The sequence below is a fragment of the Cyclospora cayetanensis genome, unplaced genomic scaffold (genome assembly GCF_002999335.1).
Source record: "Cyclospora cayetanensis isolate NF1_C8 unplaced genomic scaffold, CcayRef3 CcayRef3_contig_79, whole genome shotgun sequence".
NCBI lineage: Eukaryota > Apicomplexa > Conoidasida > Eucoccidiorida > Eimeriidae > Cyclospora > Cyclospora cayetanensis.
The window spans coordinates 8,804-31,764 of record NW_020312751.1 but is presented as its reverse complement, the minus strand read 5'-3'; the positions used below and the strand labels follow the sequence as shown (position 1 = coordinate 31,764).

The 22,961-nt window shown below is 53.7% G+C and overlaps 3 protein-coding genes across 3 annotated transcripts; all 3 read right to left on the bottom strand.

Annotated features, from left to right (window-relative positions):
- Window positions 1–1,260: 1,260 nt before the first annotated feature.
- On the bottom strand, window positions 1,261–7,298 carry LOC34620485. Its single transcript, XM_026335720.1, has 5 exons — window positions 6,914–7,298; window positions 6,224–6,617; window positions 5,934–6,034; window positions 5,052–5,110; window positions 1,261–1,737 (listed from the first exon to the last, which is right to left on the bottom strand). Exons 1-5 carry the CDS (start codon window positions 7,296–7,298, stop codon window positions 1,261–1,263), a joined length of 1,416 nt encoding a protein of 471 aa, XP_026191505.1.
- A 501-nt stretch (window positions 7,299–7,799) lies between these two features.
- Window positions 7,800–10,029, bottom strand: LOC34623768 (collagen alpha-1(I) chain; the record flags this gene model as incomplete). The annotated part of the gene is given in 4 exon segments (XM_026335719.1): window positions 7,800–7,811; window positions 7,813–7,839; window positions 7,984–8,017; window positions 8,153–10,029. Coding segments are annotated over 4 exon segments (1,950 nt in total), but the record flags the coding sequence as incomplete, so codon positions are not given.
- A 4,509-nt stretch (window positions 10,030–14,538) lies between these two features.
- Window positions 14,539–18,531, bottom strand: LOC34623766. Its single transcript, XM_026335718.1, has 8 exons — window positions 18,168–18,531; window positions 17,513–17,691; window positions 16,988–17,164; window positions 16,456–16,674; window positions 15,659–16,187; window positions 15,307–15,523; window positions 14,909–15,183; window positions 14,539–14,678 (listed from the first exon to the last, which is right to left on the bottom strand). Exons 1-8 carry the CDS (start codon window positions 18,529–18,531, stop codon window positions 14,539–14,541), a joined length of 2,100 nt encoding a protein of 699 aa, XP_026191503.1.
- Window positions 18,532–22,961: the final 4,430 nt, after the last annotated feature.

Below are 22,961 nucleotides of genomic sequence, written 5' to 3'. Positions count from 1 at the left end.
TAGTTATGTTTCCACAGCAGAACCTTGGTGCGTACAGGCCTCTTATCACCGAAGCCCGCAACACTTACCGTGTATCCCCACACATGCCCTATAGTTTTCTCTACAAAGCCTGAGTAAAGTATGCGTGTGTGTGTGTGAGGTACGTCAGTCACCAAATATCGGATCCTTACGCCCGTGCTACTGTCCCCTCTACGACTATGGCCACAAGTTTCCATATAAAATAAAAGAGCTTCTCTACTGCTCCACGCAGCAGAGGTTCACGAGTGTCACGGATGTCTGGAAAAGAATTGGGGCTTGGGGGCAGCGTGCATGAATACACGTAAAGCAAATCCATAACTTAGACACGCAAATGCACACCTGCATACATGTGCATATCTCCATTTGTATGCAGCATATCCAAGTGTCCATGTATATATGCCCAGATATATATATATATATGTACGGTGCGCATACGTATGCACATAGATCTATAAGCACGTATACATATACACTCACCAATACACAGCGTTGTGTATCGAAGTATAGATATATATGTGTACGTGTCTGCATCCACATAATACCTAAACATATGTCTTATACATACAAACAAGGGATGGCATAAGGCCACAGTTGCCTACACATACATACACATGCACAGAGCTAATACTGCATATGCTTACACAAGGCTTACAAGCATGCAGATGGATGGGTGCCCACACGCTTATGCGCGCACGTGTGGTCACAGAGGTGTAGCTGCATTTATGTGGATGGATATGTAGTTGCTGATAATCCTGCTGGAATTTGTATCTACACATGTTGGTGGACAAATAAATCCATATACCTATTTATATACGGGCATGCGAATAACCCTGCACACCAATTCACAAACTGCCCGGCTAGAAGAGCATGCACATGCACTAAGGCAAACGCATACCGATCCACGCGCACCTATACACAGGTGCATGCAGTGCATATCTATGAGCACTTAAGCTTCGAAGAAGCGAAGCATGCCACTTATGTCGAGCCGAATCACAGCCAGCAAGATCTTAGAACAAGTAGCAGGGGCATGCATACACGCACGCACGCTGCCCCAGAAAACTCGCTACGAAGCGGTATGCACATATCAATATATACATATATGGAAAAGTATAATTGCGTACACGAATATGTACAGCTATAAAAGGCATATATTTCACATGTACACGCACATGGCATCTGGCCGTGCCCATGGATGCAAGAATTTCTTGGGGAAAAGACGGCTGGAAATCAAATTCGCAGACCCTACAGGAATGCCACAGGAGACTCGTCCAACTGCCTCCGCTGCTCCTGGGGTGGCAATAACGCAATACGGCACACCAAAACACTGCTACTGCTACCTGCTGACGCCGACGCTGGTTGTGCTGCTATCCATGGTTTGCCATGGCCCTGCAGCATCCGCTTCACCTCTGCACTTGGAATCACGTATCTCGTCCCGTCAATGGGAACTGTTATTTCAGCTGCTCCAGCACCAGGAAGAGCAGCCGTCAAGGAGCAACAAACATCTTGGAGCTGCGTCTCCACCTCTGGTGGCAGCCGCTGCCACCTGTCTTCAAAATGCGCTCCGAACGTGGTGCTGTGACTGTTACTGGTGCTGCTCAACCACTGGATCCGATTGGAGCATGTAAATTCTGACCCTCTGAAGAGTTCACTTAGAGCCTTTAGCGCTCCAAAACCTCCAGAATTTATCGCCAATACGGTACCCCTGAATACAACTTCTACCTCCATGGATTCCGCTGCCTCAGAGCCGTCCAAGCAGGCCTCGGAGGGTGCCACAACCGCAAAGTGAGGGGCCTCTTCCGAGACTCCTGAGCTGTGGGCAAGCTCCTGGGAGTCTACCCTGAGTTTGCGTGTGCAGGCGACAAACTCGAGGCCCCTAAGACGGAAAGCCCGCAGTGCAGAGTCACGGAGAGGACCTTCCAATTGAGAGAGGTCTCCCTGGGTGGCTTCCGCGGCACCGTGCCTCCAGGAGGCCTTCCATAAAGGATCCTGGATGGTAAGAGTGACAGAAACCCTCACCCACTGCGCCATGGCTTCGTTTACAACGGCGGTCCAGTCATCTTCTGAGCACACAGCCTCAATCCCTAAATCCCAAATTCTTTTACACCAATGTGGGAGCAGATGAAGGCCGGGGGTGAGCTGCCGGGGAGGAGCACTCGGTTTGACAGTCATCAGCTCCACGAGTTTCGCCATTGAGTACAAAGGCTCACCTGAAGCAGTCACCTTTGGAGGGCTCGGTCTTAGGGCCTGAAGGTGGAGACACCGCGTCAGCGGCACTGTGGGGTCCTAAAAACGACGCACATGGCGAAACTCCAAACAGAAAGGCCTTTGTCTGCCCTCTCACAAATATTGGGGCTAGTGTGACCCACACACATATGTACACACATATACACACACACACACATATGTACATACATGTACATACATACACACATATGTACACACATATACCTATGTACACACATATACATATATACACACATATGTACACACATACACATATATACACACATATGTATACACATATACACACATGTATACACACACATATATGCATATATATAGATAGAGAGCACTCCCCTTGTGCGCATGCATGCGCTCTCTAGTAGTTTGGAGCCTACCGCTGCGATGGTTTTCGCTTCCGCCTCTGTGAGAGAGGGCTCATTTGGTTTGTCTGCAGGCCACTGCAAGACCCTGAATAGCTCGGCAGCCATCGCAAGCCTAACCTCCATAGGGCCCCCCACCAGTACTCGACGCCAGGCACGGCCATCAGGCCCCTGAAAAGCCGCAACAAAGCAGTCCGAGCCTTTTCAAGCAAGCTTCATTTCCAAGGCCTTGCCAGCCTTCGTTCACAGGGTATCCCTCATCAGACAGAGAGCCCCCCCCCCCTCCCAGAAAAAAACCCTGCACTTCCCAGCCAGCGGGCAACCGCGTCTCCGCCCTATTTACCCTTCTGCGTTCGTTGATGACAGCCGTAAAGGCCTTCGTCCTGCTGGCGAAGCGCCTCCTGTTCTTGCCCTTCGGACCAATGAGACGCCCACCAAAGCTCCACGGCACCAGAAATTCGGAAGGCGGAGTGGAGCTCGGATCCTCTCCTACACCACACGCCACACGGCCCCGAAGCAGCCGAGAGGTCGAGGAAGGGCGAGAGCGCCTCAGCGAAAAAAGAAGCCCCTTGAGCCATACGGGCAGGCACCCCCTGGGGGGTGACTGCTCCCACAAGCCCCGCAGGATGCAGAGGCGTTAGGCACGTGTGCATAGGGAGGCGTGTGTATCACGCTAGCTTGCCTTCCGGACAAATCGCCCTCAGCGCAAGCTCAAAGGACCGCATCGCTTCCTTTTCATGAAGGCAGCCCTGGGGTGGGCACAGGGTGCCCCACGCGCGTCCACATCCAACACCCAAGCGGACTGCCACGCTCAAAGGCTTCAGTCGCCCTCCACCTTCCTGGGTGTGGGGGCCCTCGGATGTCTGAGGGCCTCCACAAGACACAGCCTCTTCGCTCACCACACTGTCCTCGCGACTGCCGCTGCCGCTGTTTTTGCTGCTCTTCTTCCTCTGGAGCTTCGCAACGGCATCTTGAGATCGAGCTCCTCTGAAATTAATCACGCCCGCCGCAGCCGGTAGTCGCTCTGCTTGGCCTTTCGTTTCGGAGGCGAGGATGCCCTTCCAGGGGCTTCTGGGGCCCCCAAAACAGCTACCACTCAGCAGGACCCATGCGGAGCTTCCCAGGAAGGAGCAACCCTCTTCGAGGGCCCCCAGGGCCCTCACGGATGCCTCACAGAGGCCCGCATGAGGACTTAGGACCAGCCAAAGATCGACAGGTTCGCCACACACATCCACCACGGCAAACCCCACTTCCTCAACTTCAGAAAACGCTACACAGCTCCCCGAAAGAACTCCCAAGGGAGCCTCCTCGCTTGAAAGGGGCTGCGTTGCAAAATCCCCGAGCCCAGGGGCTGCGCTTTCCAGTGTCGTCGAGGGGGCAGCCTGGGAACCTCCAATGACTCCTTTCAGGCGAGAACCTCCGGATGGGGGCGGAGGGGCCCCCTTGAATGCGTCAATAAGGAGCGGGAAGGCCAGGGAAACCAGCGGAAAGGAGCAAGAAGGCCCCAGGGAGAAGCTACACGCGACGGCTGCAGCGGCCAGCTGCTGATCCTCCAGCTGGTGATGCCGCTGCGACGCCTTGCGCAGCCATCGCTGCTGCACCTCCGAATCGTGGAGTGCCTGCGCTGTTACAGCGGCAGCGACCTGCCAAGGCAGCAGCTTTCGAAGCATGCTCACCTGACAATTCAGATGCAACAAAGATAGACGGAGGCTTTCTTCTACACTCTCTCGGGTGGCTTTCGAGCAGCGCAGCTCGAGGGTGTCACGACCTGGGAGGAGCGCTGCTTTGTGTAGCCTGCATGCGCACACAGACTAACTATACATGTAGATATATAATATATATATATGTATATATATATATCAAACTCTACGATCAGAGCCGCAAGGAGGGCCTTAGTACAAATGCCTTGGCGCCGCGAATCAAATTTAAAAGAGCTCTGGTATTAAGTAGTTATACATATCTAAGTCTGAATCCCAGGCTGGTTCAAAAAGTCACATATTAGCCAAAAACAGTTTAAATCCAATTAAAATCCAACGTCTTCGATTTTAAGGGTTCGTTCACCTTTACTCGAATCATACACTCTATTAAACTGGCATTTTATGCAAAAAACCAGAAGGACGCTTCCGTATTCACACGATTTAGGTTATAAGCGGCATGCACCAGAATAGGGGGAGCTTTGCAGCTTACCTAACAACTGCAAGCAGCTCCGCCGCAGGGGGCGTTGCGAGGATTCGCGAGAGCAAACGCCCCCAACGAAGCCTTGGCGGGATGAAGTCCATTGGGAACTGCAAAGACACCTCACAACCCCTGTTGAATGTGCTACTTCGTGAAGCTTGGAAGCTGGGAGTGTGCAGCTCTACGCAGACCCGCGGCGATCTAATTTTGTCTTACAGTGGCCAATGCACCGTCTCCCTCAGATGCGGCTCCTGCAGCTGGATCCTCGCCTGGAGCTGCTGCAGCTGCAGCAGCAGCAGCCGATGCTGCTGCTTCTGCCGCGCCTTCAAGGGCTGCAGAAGTCCACCCCAGCAGGCGAAGCTGAAGCAAGTGCTGCTGCTGCCCCCTACTTTCATGGCGATGGCTGTCATACTCGTGCTGCTTGTGCTCACTCCACACTGCGGCCACAGCAGCAGCAGCTTCTGCTGCTGCTGCGACAGCCACGAGAGTCTGCCGCAGCTGAAGAGGTCCAACTGCAACCTGAGACGCAGCGAGACATCCTACGCCGTAAATCCTAGGGAGACCCCTGCCAATTCATTCCCATCTGAAGGCCGCCCAGCAGAGTGGGGAGGAGGGGCAGACTGCTTGGGGGGCTCTTCTGCAGACAGGCAGTCCATGTGACACGATGTGCTCCGCGAACCGAACTGTACCTTGAAGTGCGAAATTTGCTTTACGAGCTAGGGTCGCTTACGTTTACGCAACGAACCGAAGGCTTGGCCTGCTGCAGTTCCCCGATATGCCGTAGAAGAAGGAGAAGAGGCCCCTGGGGCCCCACAGCCTCCAGCAAGGGTTCTGGTTCCCCCCACCGAATCTGCGGTAGCAGCGACAACAGGCACACGCACCAAACACAGCATACAGCCGTCTGGAGGGCTTTCGGATGGCGTCTTTCGCCAGAATCCCCTACACTGGCCAAAAACCCTCTCTTCGGCACGCCTACCTTTAAGACGCAAGAGGCAGTGCTGTCCTTTCTCAGGAGGGCCCTGAGCTCCGAGTGAAACAGCCGTTGCAGCACGATGGAAGAGCCTGACGACCAGCAGCAGCAGGCGTCCTGTTTCTGCTGCGGTTGCTCTTGCGTTTGCGAAGCATCGGCAGCTACACGCTGTCGAAAGTGACTAACTGCTTCTTGAACTCCGCGTAGAACTTCGGTATACGTTGCTGCGGAGACGCCAAAGAGGGGCCCCCCTTGGGCGACTAGGCAGCTCCGGAGGCCTCTGACGAGATGCGAGGCGGCCGCGACATCCTGGGCGGGGGCCCCCCCCTTCTCAAGAGGAGACGCTGCCGGGGGCCCTGCCGTGACGTACAAATCCCAAGGCCGCTTGGGAGGCCTTAGGAGGGCCCCCCGCTTCGCAGCGGCAGCTGCTGGATCTTCCCCAGGGGCCCCCATCCACGCAGCCTTTGCAGCTCCGCAGAGGGCCTTCTGAAAAGGCGCGACTATCAAACTGGGGCTTAGGGGTATTTCTGCAGGCTCCCACGCTGCACTGGGTGGCCACCACGCAAGCGCGAGGGAGGGGCCCCCGGAGTCTTCCGCACGCCTCGAGCCATTGACGGAGAGCAGCGCGGAAGCAAGGCCTTTGAGGCCCCTCTCCAGCAGGAACTGGCTACATGTTTCGGAGGCCAGTCCAAGAGGATGGCAGCGTAGTGTGGCTAGCGGCGGAGCTGCTTCTGCGGGCACTGCCTCCGAAGGTGCGGGGGAGCAGCAGAAGACAAGATCCTCGGGAGTCGGCAGCTCAGCTGCAATCGCAGGCACCAGCGGCGGAAGCCCCTGACTTCCTTGGGGCCCCACTTCGCGGGGGACGGCCACACTGAGCCGTCCCATGTGTCGGGAGGGCCCCCCTCCCGAGTACGCCTTTACGGAGGCGTTCTCTAGAGGCTGCACCGACGGAGTAGAGAAGGATATGCGGCTTCCTGAAGCCCCACGCGCATGCAAGAGCTCAGCACGCTCAACTCAGTGAGAACAGGACGCCACACGCGCACAATTTCTTCGACCCTGCTTGCAAGGAGGGCGAACATATACGGCTCAATGAGGCGAAGGAAGCGGGGGCAGAGGGAAGGGGTACAGAAGCCGGAAGATTTCCTACTGCGGTTGGGCTTTTTTGCCGCGGAGGCAGCCAACACGGAAAAATTGCGAAGTTCCTCTGTACTTGTGCGAAGAATCCCACGGAGGTCAGCAGCCACTCCTTTTTCGCATTCTGCTTGACGGGTCGATTCACAGATGCCTTCCGACGGAATCCAAGCTGCAGCCGAGGGGACGGTTCCCACAAAAGGCCTTGAGGGCCCCCTCCCTGCAACGTAACTTGACGCGCCCTCGGAGGGTCGTCTTTGTTCTTCCCTGATAGAACCATCTTTGTCTGCCTTTAAAATGCCGCTCTTCGCGGCGTTCTCTGGAAAGGCGATCGGGGGAGGCAGGTGCCTGGTCAGAAGAACGCTAGGGGCATCCAGACACTCGAATATGCGGAAAGGCATATCTGGCGGAAGCACTGCATCTGCACACAGCCATGCAGCACATCAGCAAAACAGCATCGGCCCTCAGAAGCTGTCAGCCCCCAAAACAGCAGACAGATGACCCTCCAACAGCCCGTGCAGCACCAAAACAAAGGGGGTAGCAGCGGCTACGACTGACGCGCTTGCTCCTCAGACTCGAAGAAGGCCCTTAGGAGGCCAGGACGGCCCCAAGGAGAGATCCCAACGAAGCCTTGAAGGGGCTGAAAGGACGACGACACGGCTGTTGTTGGTGCTGCAGCGCTCCACGAAAGCACAGCACCCATAGCAGCCACACGCTACCCACATATGCAACAGCAGCTGCATCGCCTGTAGATGATAAATTCAAGGTGCTCTGGAGTACTCGCTTACTGGCTGCGTCAGAGAGCACCACAAAGAGGCAGCTTCCTGTGTCTGCTGCTGCCCCCCCAGTCCCCAGGAAGTCTCCCAAGGAGCTGGACGTGCTGCTCTCTCCGGTTGCTGCTGCTGCTGCTGACTGCTGCTGCTGCTGCTGCTGCTGCTGCTGCTGCTGCTGCTGCCCGCTGACGCCGATGGCGCGGGACACACGTCGTCGGAGCTTCTCGGAGGGGCCCCCCCGCAGTGTATGGAACGAGTCACTGGGGGCCCCTGAGGCCTCCCCACTCCCTTCTGCTTCGGAGGCTTCAGGCACGAGCAACCTCGCATGCGCCAGCTGCTGTTGCTGCGCGGAAAGAGCGGCAGTTGCGGGGCCCCTAACGCGGCGTCGAGCCAAAGTGGGAACTCTTGAGGGCAGTGCCTCGGGTGTTTCACCATGATGGGAAACCTCACGGCCACTCCACACCCCCGAGACTCCGGTTGCGTGCTGCTGCTGCTGCTGCTGCTGCTGCGGTTTTTCATCTTGCTGCTTTTCCTGCTGCTGGGACTGCTGCACGGCTGGTTCCGTCTGTACATACCCAAGCGCCGCCCCGCTTACCCGCCTGGGACGCCGCAGGTGAGGGGCCTCTTCTTGTTGCTGCTGCTGTTGCTGCTGAGGAACCGATCCCCAGCTAACGCGGCCCCACATTGAGGCCAAAAGGCCCTTCACGCCTACAGCAGAGCCCTGGCCTTGCCGAAGCTCCTCTTGCTGCTGCTGGGGAGGTGTCAACGGAATGTCGGGGATGAGGGTAAGAGGAGGCACGAAGGGAGGCCGTGGCGGCAGGCACACAAGGGGCCCCTCGGGATCCTGCTGACCCCCCATCTCGCGTTCACTGCTGCTTGAGTTGCCGCGACTACGCGGGTGCATGCAAGACTCAGTGGCTACTCGCTTGAAGCCCTCATTCGCAAGACTACTGAGGGCGGCGGGCAAAGCAAGTCCATGCGGCTCCAAGAGCCCTGAGGGCCTCTTGTCTCCCTCCGACGCCTTGAGGGGCCCCTTGTCCTCAGCCCCCTCCCTATCCCGCTGTACGCGAAGCTGTGAATCCTTGCCTGACACATCCAAGAGCGTGCCGCTAGGGGCCATGTCGGGGCCCTCCAGCAGAGGGCCCTTCCCTTGGGGCGGCTGACAGGGTAGCGTGTCAACAGAAAAATGCGAAGCCAAGAAAGTCTCGGGAGACTCCCGAGGACCTGCGCCTGACACCAAAGAACCCTGCTGTGGTGTAGATGGGGTTCCGATTGCCTCCAAGGCCCTTAAGGCTTTGGGCGCCTCCGGAGAGCCAGGGGCCCCCCCTTCGGACTCTAAGGACGCGGGAAGCGCCGAGGCTTCAGAGGCTTCGTTCACGTGGATTTCTACTGCAGCGTTTCCGAGATTTGGGGCCCCTATGAGGCCCCCGGAGGCCGTAGCGGGCCCCTGGCGAAGCGGGGGCCCTGCTGGGGCCCCCGACACATGTGCGTCTGCTGCCACTGCACATGGGCCCCCCCCTCCCATCTGTGTATGCGGTGCAGGAAGCCACGAGGAGCTCCCCACAGCCTCCTCACTCCCACTTGGGGAAGGGGGAACGCTGGGTAGCGCGAGGGGGGGCGTGGATGACACAAGGCCTCTGGCGCGAACAGAGGCCTCCTTGGGAGTACCGAGGAAAGTTGACGCAGACCCTTCGGAAGGCTCCTGAGGAGGCGCTCTCGTCCACTGAATCTCCGAAGAAGCCCTTTGCCCGGAGAGGCACGAATCACCGGAGGGAGGCCCTTCGAGCCCCTCTACTGTCTTTGAAGAAGAAGCCTCAATCTCTGATGACGCGCCCACATCCGTGCGCTCCGAGGGCGCCTTCTTCGGCCCTGCAAGGCCCTGTGCGCCTGGAGGGTCTTTTTGGCCTAATAGGGGTCGATCGCCACTTTTTTCAGATCGCCAAACCTCTTCTGGAAGGGGCCCCTGCGTCGCTCTGGGAAGGTTGCCCTCTTTGTCCGTTGGAAGCTCCTGGAGGCCTTCCGCGGGCCCTTCGAGCTCTCCACAGAGGCCCCCTTTTCCCGCCGATGGGAGTCTCTGGTGCTTCCATGAGACCCCCGGAGGGCTCCACGACCGGACCATCCGCGGGAGAGAGGGGCCTTCCATCTCTGAAAGAGGCCCCCCTCTCGCCGCAGAGAGGAGGCGCTGTGGGCTTTCCAGCGAGTGGGCTTTCTGGGGGAGAGGAGTATTTCTTACTGGCGCGGAAAGTGCCCGGTTGAAAGGGGCCTCAGGTGGCCGTGGTGGGGCCCCCAAGTCCGATGCCTCAGAACCGCCCGTTCGATCCTCCGGGGGAACCCCCTCGGGGGCGTAAGGGAGCTCCATCTGGGGAGCTCTCGAAGCGCCTTGAAGGGGTGATCTGTGTCTGCACTCGCGCACTCAAGGATACAGCCAGATGCCGTGGTGACGTTTGATCGGAGAAACTCGGAAGCAGAGGGAAGGGCAGCGCCTCAGAGGCCCTCAGAGGGTGGCTGATACAGCCGCTGCCGCTGTTGTTGCTGCTTCCATTCAAATCCCAGCAGGAGCCTTACTTTTTCCTCCAGCGGTAGCAGTGGCGGCGGCAGCGATGGCCCTTGATAGGAGGGAGGGGGGTTCTTAGGACTCACCCCGAGAGGGAAGGCAGACGAAAGGGAGAAAAAACGGGGTCTCTTCGCGATTGTTTTCTTTTAAGTACGCCGACTCCAGAACCACGGGAGACCTTTCAGAAGGGCCGCAGAGTTCCTTCTTTGTGTGCAACTTTTTCGCCTCGGCTGCTTCCTGCCTTGGTGTTTCGCGTGCTTCCCCTTTGCTTTCTTCGCCTCTCTTCCTTTTTCAACGCGCTCAGCCACCTCCGCCATGAAAAAACCGCTTCTGTCTTCGAGCACGCAACTTCCGTTGCTGCCACGCCACCCGACCCGTCCTCCGACGAAAAGGAACTAGCGGGGACCTCGATCGAGCGGAGCAAGAAGTCTACAAAGGTAGAGAGAAAGAAGGCGGCGAAGAGGAATAACTGTCCTCAAGCTACCTGAGGCGCCTTGATCGTAGATGGCCGGCAGGGAAACTTGCCCGGGGTGTTGCGCGGCTGGATGAAGGGGCCCTCCACCAATGGTCTTTGAGCCTAGAAGCTCCAAACCCCCGAGGAAGTATCTTTGGGAAGTTACATCCCGCCTTTTCCAGTTCTTCAAGTGCATTATGGAGGCAAGGCGTAGGGTAAAACTCCGGGCTTAAGAAATAGGGTCACCACTGTGGACGGCTCAGGGTTCTGCGAGTCGGCAAATTATGAAAGTGTGGTCGAGGCTGTGCGGTGTATTGTGCGTCGAGCGCTGCTTATGGTTTACACATTCTCGCCGTGAGATGTCTTTGTTGATTCAAGTGCTTATGGTTCGTTAATTATAGGATTCACGCCTCTGCCATAAAACGCCGCCTGTGTCTTTCAACACAACATGTCCCTTGGTGCTGCTGACAAGCTTGATAAACGTCCCTCGGGGCCGAAAATATGTGTCCACGCTACTAAGGGTCTGTGAGAGCACCATTTGTATTCTTGAACCAGAGGGACTTCGCACCGCTCCGAGCAGGCGGAGGCTCGGGAGGGTCCCTCCCTAACGAGCACAGCACTGTAGCCAGCCAGGGACGACTTACTTCACCAACGGCCGCAAGCACATATGGACAGTTCCTGTACTGGTAGAGACGTCACGCAAAGTTGGTACAGCTTACAGTAAGTGGCTGTTTGTGAACGCTAGGCACTCGAGCGAAGGGCTCCTGAGCTCCATACTACAAAGAACACTGCTGTGTGGCTGCGCGCTGAAGTGCTAAACGCTACCGAACGAGAATGCTGGGCTTTCTCGGAGCGTATATTGACAACCACCAGCACTGTCCTCTTGTGCTCCAGGAAGCCTATGCAATGTCAGCACGAAGAGGGAAAGTTCTTTGGAAAACTAACCATATCATTCCCTCTTCAAACTTGATAAGGGTCCAGAACTAGGTCTGCTTAACGAGACTCTGGGCTTTGTGCTACATTGACTCGCTGTGGCTAGCTGGGTGCTCTGCTTTTCAAGGGGGCCACACCTGGCGGGCTTGTACAACGCCGTGAGAGATCAGCAGCTGCAGTGTTTAAGGGCCTACTGGAGGGCTTACTCCTGCTTGGCAGCTTTCTGAGCCCAGGAATGCAAGAGCTGCGTCCCGTGCTGTGGCGGGTTCAAATGCACTTCAAAATTTTATACGCCATTAGGTACATGTAACTTAGAATTAGTACAGAATTGACTTAACGGTATTTCTGCTTCAATAACCTATCAGCTGCGGAGTAGTGTAAGAGACAATGTTGTGTGCTTATGAGCAGGATGCTGCGTAAAGCTATCTGTGAATTCTCGGAGTGTTTAAGGGTGTAGCTGCCCGCACTTAGCTTCGGACTTCTGAAGGGAGTGGGCAAGAAAATAAGGGAGTTCTTTTGGAAAACAATTTTCAAAAGTGTGGATTGATTTAGAATTTGACGTTCTACGTACGCTGGTAGTAACGTGTACTTTTCTACAGCCGTTCCCCTCTCATCCACTAGGTGTAAATTTACTGGAGGGTCCGCTGTAGGGTAAATTAGTGACTTGATTGACTTTTACAACAAGATGATAGGAAAGCCTCTAGCGACAGACGCTGGCAGAGGCAGAGGCCGGCTTGCAAGCTGATGTGAACGTAGTAGCGCCATAGGTGGTGCGCAGGCATGATTATCCAGCCAAACACATGTTTATGGATCCGTCGATAAGGTTATGCTGACCAGAAAAGTATGACGGCCGTAAGGATGAGCAAATACTGGAAAGCTTTATCAGCTAGTTGGAGATGCACCTCGCTTTGTGCCCCTTGGAAGAAGACAACCAAGGGCTTCTTGACCTGTGTCTATTGAAAAAGAAGTACTTTAACAGTGGTTCAATTCAGGTAAAGGAGTTTGTTTACCCACAGGTTATCATATAGTTTAAGCCTACACACACATTAGTCGGGCTTCTATGTGCACAGGACGAGGCTTCAGGAGCAAATGAGCGCAACGCCTCCGTCTTTAATCGGATATGCAGGGGCATCTGTAAGCTTGAAACATAGGCAGCCCACGCCGTGTCGACCGCCCCTAGTCTGCAGCCTAAGTCGACTGGCAAAAACGGCCGAAGGGTACTCCCATTTGTAGTTGCGCCTAGAGAGCCACCTATCAACGCATAGACTTCTTTTGTGAAACTTGGGACATATAATCCGCGAATTCCAACACAAACCGCAAGAGAAGCTGGACAACATTTCTGGGCTTAGTGTAAGAAGGCTGCTAGGCGAGCAAAGGCGGCGCGTTAGGGATACGGAAGGTTTCTCCACGCACGCTACAGCAGAGTGAAGGGGGCTACAGAGGATGGAGTCACAGTCGATGATTTTCCAGCGGTCGATTTCTGCTCCGCTCCAAGCGCACATTAATGGACAAGAAACGTTAGCCTTACCTCACACTGAAGCGAACCTGCTATTCGAGGAGATGACGCAGAAGTGCAGCGTGCCTGTTCACTATTTGGCGCAGTCTCGAAGACTCAGGTTAGCTGACAACCAGCAGGAAGCAATGACTGGCAAGGCAACGGCGGTCCACGGCCACTTTGACTCAGAATAGGCTACCCTCAGCATAGTTCGTGAATTCCATGTTGGTTCCGAGTACGATGTCGCAATTTTAGGTGTGCCATGAGTGACTCATTGGAGGACGCGCATTTCTCCACATCTGCCCGCTATGGAGGTTAGTTTTCCGGAAAGCGCTAGAAATGAGCAACTGCTGGTCTCCTCAGCAAGGCTCAATAATCTACAGTGAGCGGGGTAGAGTCGGCACCTACCTCGAAGGCAGAGTCTCCATGCGGGCAACTCAGCAACGCAGCACAAGAAGACGGCTACGAGCAAGCTTCTTCGGCTTTGCAGCTCGTCGGCTGGGTCTTCACTAGGGCTAGCGACTGGTTCGTAAGCCAATAAACAGAGTAAATGTCAAAATATTGAAGGGGAGTTTGCGGATGCGTTAACTAATGATGAGGTGCCATCAGGTTGGCCACATCCTGCTCATGTGCAACTAGCCGTGAGTGCTTGGAGTACATAGAAGGTCTAGCTATGCGCACACTACCGTCCCTCTTCCTTCATGTCGCTAACTCTTAGGGTTGCGGTCAGCGGAGTAAGGGAGTTCGTTTCCAAGAACACCCAACAACATGTTTTGAGTCAACAGGAAAGTGTCTCCCCACGGCGACTACAGATGAAACCTGAGACGCGCTGCGCAGCATGTTTCATTTGTTTTGCAGCCAAAACAACAAGTTTAAGCTTAGTCACCGCTTCTCTCTCGAATGCGCCTTTGGCAAATGCTTCTGTACAGGCCTTCGGCGATAATTTACAGTGTGCCGTCTTGTCTGTATCGCGAAGCGCACAGACCCGAAGTCTTGCACCCCAACCGTAAATACATGTTCACATGCTCGCTTAGAGTACTTCAGAAAAATGATGCGTGGACTGCTCTTCCAAACGTTCGCGTGCAGGTGGGCTAAGTAGCTCCCAGGCGCCCATCCAGAAACTGCCGTGAGCAGAATATACGGTAGGGCACGTGGCAGCGGCTTGAGGAGGCACACGGAGGTGCACCATGCGCATGCAAGCGCACAGATGAAAAGCGCGAGGGAAACTACAAAACATGAGCGTACTACGTTTTTCTTTGTGCCTTCTACACCCACCAAAATCTGTCTTTTCCCCCTACAAAATCGCAACTGACCCGGTGCCCCTTCTCCCTGCCTAAAACGTTCCCCCCTCCACTCCTGCCTGCTATTACACAGAAGAAAAGGCGGAAGCAAGTCTCTAACTGCACATGTGTAGCCACGGCATTGCTGCCAGCTAAGCGTATTCGTCAACGCTGTCTCCTGGCTGCTGGAATACCCGCCAGAATCGGAGGCTCTCATCGCCTCGTCCGGCTCCCGTTACCACTCTACAGCCGCAGGGAGAAGCAGCCAAAAATAGCACGCGGGCGCTGTGACCTGAATAAACGGATCGCAAGCTCCCTGAAGTGTCAGCTGCGAGACCGGTGAAGACACTGTGGGGGGTCAGGGATCCGTAGACACGCGAAGCAAGCATAGCATACCGCATTTCTCCAAGTGCCTTCTGCACCCACCAAAATAGATGTCATTTCCCGTACTAGAAGCAAGTGCCCCGGAGCTTGATAAAAATCTCCATCTACCAAGGCTGCCGTATCTCAAAACCCTCTTACCGGTAAGTGTGGCTGCCTTTGTGATGGGGTCAACCGCGTTGGCGTATTCAGCTTGTAGGTCCGGATAGAGAGACTCTAGGAGGGAGGGTTCCAGCGTTTTGTGGCTTGTTTGAGCGGGCAGCGGCGTGGATAAGAGGGAGGGAGAGAAGCGCCAAAGAAAGACCTGGTTCAAAGAGAACCCGTGGGTGCTAAGGAAGGAAAAGGAATGCGGCGAAAAGCAAATGTTGCAGACTTGGCATCCAGTATCGACGCTGCAAACGCTGCGACTGCTGCCCCTGAGCCAACAGACACAGAAGAGGCATCGCCCTCCTTTTTCGCCCGTCGCATCTAAACGCACATCAGGGAGTACCTTTGTACGACAATAAGAACTAAGGGTTTGAGGTTCAGTCAGGGCTTACAGCTTCGCATTCCACAGACGGATATATCGATCTGCGGTACCCCCGCCACTGGCGAGGAGCCCGTCGATCTGGGGGCAGAACTTAACTGCCTTAATCGCTGCCTTGTGTTCACTGTACACGAGCAAGGGCTTTGTTGTTCGCCCTCTTGCAGCGGCTGCAGCCGCAGCTGCGGCCGCCGCAGTCGCGCTTGCAGGCCTGGCAGCTGCTTCGGAGAATGCTGTTTCTGCGTCTGCTGCTGCCATTGGTGCTGAAGTGAGGTCGGCTGCAACTGTGGGCATTCGCCGCTCTGCATCTGGCCTTGGCTGGTGCTGCCAAGGGGCTGGCGGGAGGGGAGACAACGAGACAAAGGAACCAGGAGAGAAGGTCGAAGACAAAGGAGAAGCCGCGGAAGCACTGTCGATCTCCCTCGGGGCACCTTCGGGAGAGGAACGGGTAGACGTGGTCACTGAGGTAGGATCCGCCGCGTCACTGCCTTGCACAGCAGCTGCTCCTCCTGACACTCCTCCCTCCCACGAAAGCCCTTCGAAGCGGCTCCTCGGCTCTTGCCATGCTCCGACAGCCGGAGAACACCCCTGCGAGAGGCCCCATCCGGGGGATAATCCCCAGAGGGCCCCCTCAGGATGTCTGCGTGGGGGTGGGAGCCGCATGCAGTTGACTACGGCATCCGTACCAGGTGCCAACTCCCATGACTTGCCGACGCCCAGGGAATCTACGGTGGAAGCCTCCACCGATGCCAATCTGCGATGGATGGTCTGCCGCAAGTCCCAGACACACAGAAGGTTGTCGTTGCCACCGGATGCGAGGAGATGCTCAGAAGGCGACAGGTCCAGACCGCAGAGCTCGGATTGGTGGAAGAAGAACGAAGAAGAGAACGCATCTCGCTGCACGAATACACCCACAGGACGGCAGCGCAGTGGAGGGGGGAAGATGACGGCAGGAAGCAAATGCAGCGTGAAAGCGACGCTGCACGGAAAAATATAGAGGTAGAATTATCTGCGGCGGCCGAAGAAGCAAGCACGTAGGGCACAGAACAGGATAAAGCTCGTGATGCTGCTCAGGAAGAGCTCAGTAGCTCGAAGAAAGCAGCCTCATACGCAGGAGACGAGTGCAGGGGAAGGCAAACGGATACTACAGCACACGGGTGCCTACGCATCTGAGATCCCGCATGAGGATGGTTTGGTCTCGGGAGCCTGTCCAAAGCAGCATCTGCTGCCGACTCCACACGGAAACAGCGCAGCGGCTCTTGTGACCGCTGAGGTTCCTTAGTTTCGTTTTCGCGGCCACATCCCACAGCTCCCCGCTGCCGTTGCGGAACCCCACAAACAGCAATTGGGGATTAGCGCGGCAGAAGGAGACGGAAGCCACCTCCTGCAAGGAAAGAGGTGCAAGAAGCCGAAGCAAGCGCAGAACAAGAGGAATGAAAATCGCGTTCAGGACAGGACGCACGTGAATAGACGCAAGACAAGGAGGGGAGGGGGAAGCTCCAGGGGCACGAAAGGAGTGAGGAAGCGGGCAGCGAACAGAGGGGTGCAGGAGACAGAGATGCAAAGAGGGCCTTTGCAACTAAGAGATATCCAGCGCAACCAATGAACACATCGAGATCTGGCATTGCACTGCTGTGGATGTATGTGTTCCAACTGCGTGTGCACGCTGTCCCCGTCCCTCCGCAACGTGTGGTCACCTCTAAGGCAGGAGCAGCAGTTTTGCTAAAGAGGACTTCGGTGGCTGCAGTTTTTGCATTCCAGAGCAGGACGGAGCCTCGTATGCCGACAGCGACCCAATCTGCGAGGGACCAGTCAATGAGATTCAGGTAGAAATCATCTGGTAAATTGGGAGCATCCAATACGCGGTAAGGGTTCTGCAAGCATACCCCAAACAAAAGCCAGCGAGAGATCATTTGTAAGCGCAGAAGGCAGGCGACTGGCAATTCACTGCAGAATCAGAGACTACGGGGCCAGCCTGCGTGCGTTTTTGTTGGCTACCTAAGGGGTCAATACACGAAGCGAGACGGGCAAATGCAGTGAGGCAGGCATTCCTCAGCTAAGCGACAAGCCTCTCCAAATCGTCTCTATGACGATACATATATATATGTATTTATGCAAAGGAGCCTCCTGTTATAACTGGCACACCTCGCAGTTCACACATTCCGTAAGCGGACGCGTAGATAGAGAAACAACCCTTCTCTGCATGTGCTTCCCGCTCTCACCTTCGATACTCTCTGTGGCTGGCCCCTCTGCCTTCTCGCTTCCACTGCCACCTCGCAACAGTCAGCACAGCGGCAGCCAGGAGAATTCGAACACCACAAATACTCTTGTGGACCCCAAGGAGGCCCACGAGGACATCCTGGCCCCTCCCTGCTGGCAAACGGGGAAGGCACAGAGAGACCTTTAGGCTGATTTTCGTCGCAAAAGGACGAAAGGGTGTTGTAAGACTCGTTTTTTGACTGCCGCAGTCCCCAGACATCTGATGTGAAAGGGGGCGCGGCGGGAAGGATGAATGAGCGGTGCCGCTGTCGTCTCAAGGGGCCTGAGTTGAAAATGGCACACACATGCACGAGCATGCACACAACGAGCAACAGGATGACTGCTAGCCGAATTGCACAAAAATCTGTTAGGCCTTTATCCTGAGTGTAGTTCTCACATAGAGCACCACACCAGAGCTCTGTGTGAGAATGAAAAGCGCAACTGCTCTGGCTTGGCCATTTTTGCACAAAAATGTTCCTCACTAGGTCCCGCCTACGTCAATACGCGTGCATGAAACCTGAAAAGAAGCTGTGCTGTTAAATATCACCCCTAAAGAAGTTGACTACCTGGGAAAGTCTTACTACGCTATGCAGCTACATTCCTTCCCTAGTTTCTTACCCAGCGCTCCTCGTTGAGGTGGTGGTTCTACACCCAAAACGAAACTGGCCAGGACCTTGCTCTTGGCCTTTCCTGTCGATTCAGTAAAGAAATAGCTGTTTCGTGCTTCTTGTTGCTCTTGGGATAGGGAGCAAGCACCGCCTGCCTCAGTATCTTTCAAAGGGCGCCTGATTGCGCGCTTGCGAGCCCATGGGTCAACTCTATGCTCGGTGTGAAGACGGAGAAAAGAGTCGAAACCCAAACGATTTCGTTGTTGGCTGTAAGGGGCAGCAGGAATGCCCGCCTGAGTGTGCATGCGGAAGAATGGCTCCAGCGGGCATATGGACCCCGAGAAGCACTCAGAAAATTCAGGGGGGCCTGCCATTGTAAGAGTGACAAGAAGGCCGCCCCCTTCTGCTGTGCGAAATGGCGCTTGACAGAATAAGGGGGAAAATCTAGAAGGGGGAGGAAGACGAAAAGCAAGGGATTTCCGAATAAGGAAGAAAGAGATGTCTGGGTAAAAAACAAGTGAGTCGGTCGATGGTGCGACCGAGACGCTACTGCTACAGACGGAATCTAAACAAACTCATGGGTTTCAAAGGATCCGATGATGACAAACAATCCAGACAAGGATTCAGGGGAGAAGGAAGCAGCTTATACCACGCACGAGTATACTCCTTTTCCTGCTTCTGCGCTTCGCAAGTTGTCCATGATTTCAAAGACAAACAGCACAGCTTCTTACCTCATCAAGAAACTACGAGATGGTTGAAGCGATGACAAATTAAACAATGGAAATGGAAATCGTTTTTCAGGCGAGAATACAGCACCGGGGAAATGCCCTACGCATGACGACGCTACGATATCCTGTTTTGTTTATAAGATATGGGACACTTCGAAGAAGTCTGGTGATCTTGTTTAAACTGGTATCGCAACAAATACGGGACAAACTTGCATTGTGAAAGCTGGGTTTGATGAGCCTCTCGCCACTCGGCCGCTCGACGCGGAAGGGTGTCGTAGGCAGAATGCGGAAACCACGCAGGGAGATCCTAAAAGACCACTAGCAAGAAAAGCTTGTTTAGACTAATTAAAATGAAAGAAAGGGGAAAAGCTGCCGAAGAAATACCGTTTTGCAAGGTTGTTTCTGCACGTTCGTCTTTAACGCCCCGGCCCAGTGCGCATGCGGCGCCAAAAAGAAAACTCGAGATAAGAGCAACCCACGCTTTTCCTCGTCCTAAAAAATGTAAGATAGTCATCTTGCAATGAATTTTTGGGTAATACAAGAAACTGAACCCGGTGCGAGCCGGTCAGTTGCTTCTAGCCGTGCAACAATTCAATAGGTGAGGTCGGAGTCTCAGGAAAAGGCAACCGTCATTGTTGCACTTCACCGGAAATTCTACATCTCTTTGTCATCCCCATGGCACATATACAGCTCTGTGCATGTCTTAGTACAGGCCATGTCTTTGTTTACCTTACATGAGTGCGTCATGTGTGGAGACACAAACCAAACTACTTTGCCTTGCCGTGCTTCGTAAATACCGTCCACGTGGCAGTAAACAGTGAAAGAGGTAAGAAAAAACACAGTAATTTTGCTCGATTCGGGATCAGATGTAGACGTTTTCTGCGCCCTATGTCTACCCTCTATTGATGGGAAGCGTTGCTTACCGTCTGTTGGTGAAATTGCAAATAAGAGTTGCCAAGAAGTGCTTGAAGCCAATGCGCAACCACCGGTCCTCATGTACAGCTAATTCCTAGCACGCATCAATTGCACACTCTGTTGCTTCAGAATTTCCCGAATTAAGCTTCAAATCATATAACGTTACGCATCATCCACGGTCTCTGTAAAATGACAGTTAATGTCTGACTCCACACAAACGTACTAGGAATTAGTAAATGTTTTCTTAAAAGTTGCTGCCTATCCCTGCTCGTGCCTCTTAGAGTTTTTAAGATGAGGGAAGACGAACAGCTACGATGCGCGTAGTAGCACCCACTAAGTGCTCCAAGCGTTCACAACCACTTGTACATAGCATCTAAGGCACTCGCATACAATATTTCATAAACTTGCATCAGGCTAGAAGTACCATGCAAGAAAAGACATTTAGCAACAGACAAACTATCTAATCAATTTATTACTTATTCTTTGTTAGATATAATTAGTATAGTAGAAAGTCTCGAAGCGTTCATGTCCTGTTCGTCGAGATCAACCTCACGCAAGACAGAGGAAGAGCCCCCGCCCTGTCGTCACACCCGGGGCAAAGAGAAATGTGGAACGCTGCAAAGTCAAGTAGCAAGAATCACTATTAGCTGCATAAGTGAGACAAAGGGGTAGAAAGACGCACATACTAGCAAACAACCAACGATGGACAAATCCAGCAGGAACGCTGCGGAGCGAGGGAACAATTTCTTCGGAGGGCTAAAATGTGCGAACTTTCTGCTGCGGGAGAAATAGACAAATAGACTCTGCAAAGTGACTGAAAACTCACACTACTTTAGCAGTGCCCTCGCACCTCACCCAGCAATGTCTGCATGAAAATAGGGCCAGCGCGTGCAACATAGGCGGCATCAAAGCTTTAAAAGCCGCAAAAAAAAGGATACACTGACACACGCCTGATAATGCTTACCCATGCAGATAAGGATAGGGAACATCATAAAAATAATAACCAAAAACATCGCAAGCAGTTCCTAGTGGTGAAGAAAGTATTTCACACTAACAAACTCTAGCAGAGGAAGGAAATCAGCGAATGCGAGAAAACTATTCTATGTGAATTGGCGCTGTTGACCAAACAGAACCGCAATTCTCTTGTAGGCAACTGCTCTGCAAATTACTGAGGCCGGCGGTATTCACCGCATTATATTATGTGCTCGCGTCTAGCGTATTTTTGTTGATAAATAGTGTAAAATCCAGCTTTTTTGTGATTTCCTGTCGATCTTCCGCCTTCGCATGGGTTTCTTGCATGCATAGCAAAATCTGCGAGTAACCCGGAGATTTGAAAACTTTTGTAGGGGGCCAATATCTAGTTATTGGTGGCTCCAACTTTTACTGAAATTCATGCGAGTCAAGAATAATCCGTGAAACGAGGGCCAATGTTCCCAGTCACGTAGCCACAACACTCTTCGTCCTCTCACCTGGTGCACCCCATAGCACCTGGCTATTCACCAGGAACATACGACTTATTCCAGCTTGATTCTGACACAGGCGGGTACGTACGTTTGTGACTGTGTTCAGCAAGCGCTGAATACCTTTGAATACCTGACCGTAATGAGACGCCTGGGGAATCTATGGAGTCCCCAGACATGACTCGAGAATAGTTGAAAAACTTCCCGAGCTGTGGCAGACCTAAAGCAAGGGATGAAATAACATATTTGTCAAGTCTCTACAATGTCCTCGGCGCAATGTTAAGGTTTGACCTGCACACCAACACGATTGTCTATAGTCAAGGCAGTGTAAATCGCTTCAGAAAGCCGGGTGCTTTACAAAAGGACGGGCTTAGGAGGTTTGAGGGGCATCAGAGATTTCAGATACGGGCATGGCAGTGCATATTCTTCTTAAGCTGGACACATCTCGGGCCACTTAAAGAAACAGAGAGCTTTTTTACTGAATTGTGAATCCCAAAATGGCCAGAAGAATCATGACAACGTGCTTTGCCCAAAGTGGCACCGAGGAGCGAAGTTGTGTAAAAGCAACACAATACCCGCTTTTTTGAACCGCAGCAGTGTAGCCTCGACGTCGTTTTTATTGCTTCACCTTATGGGCGTTCTAGATTTTGGCATAACAATGGTTGCACGGGTGTCAAAGGCCTAGCACGCACGCAAGCTGTATGCAAACCGTGATACATCACGGAGAAGAAAGGGTGTGCTGCAGAAAAATGAGTCATTAGCGGGTCGCAAGAGTGCGTTGGCAGCCACGCTTGTGAGGTCGTAGATGTCCTACACTCTACATTCGTACTACAGGATACTCCAAGCCAAGAAACAGTTCTACGTTTATCAAAATCCTGAATTCACTTCCAGAGGTTCATCAGAGAACTATGGTCAGTCTGGGAGAGAATGACAAATCTACATATGAATCACCCTGCTTCAGCCATCTCAACGCTCTCACATTACACTGTTGAATTTGTTCTATGTGCTGGGTCAGGGCTTCCACGAAGGCCTGAACTGTAGTGCCTGCGAGTGGACGAACTCCTCTGCATGAATAGACCATCTACTGAAGTTAGTCTCCTACACACAAGCCGCAAGGAGCCCTTGTTTCTCGTTATATATGCGGAAAAAGCAAGGTGCATCTCCAAAGGGTGCTGGACTGATGAAATTTTCGAGCACTTGGGGCCTACCCTTCCGGCCGCCAGGGGACAGCTTCATCGAATCGTCGATGCTACCAGCTTTGTAGCTCTTCATATACGTTACTCACAGAAGGACGCGTGACTCCTGACTCAACACAAGCTGAATGAAAAGCTACTCAACCTTCCCCTGCCAAAGCTTCTTGCCTGCGCCCATCAATCTCCTCAAGAGGGAAGAGAGGGACAGCTGGGGCACGCTCGGCTCCTCTGTACGCGCTTAGAGCATTCGCAGTCAGTTACAAATAGCATCTTAGGCGCACACAACAATGAATTGCTGCATATCGGGTATACACTGCCACGTGTAAATATGCACAAACACGCAACCGATCCGTCATTCCTTCACTAACTCTGAAATCTAATATACATTTTGTGAGCATATTCAAGTGTAGCGTAGCAACCTTCGCTGAGAAGATTTCCTTAGCTAAGAAGTTTCTTTTTAGCAGCACGCAGCAACGAATGACTTAAGTGCTTTTGATTAGGCGTGTTC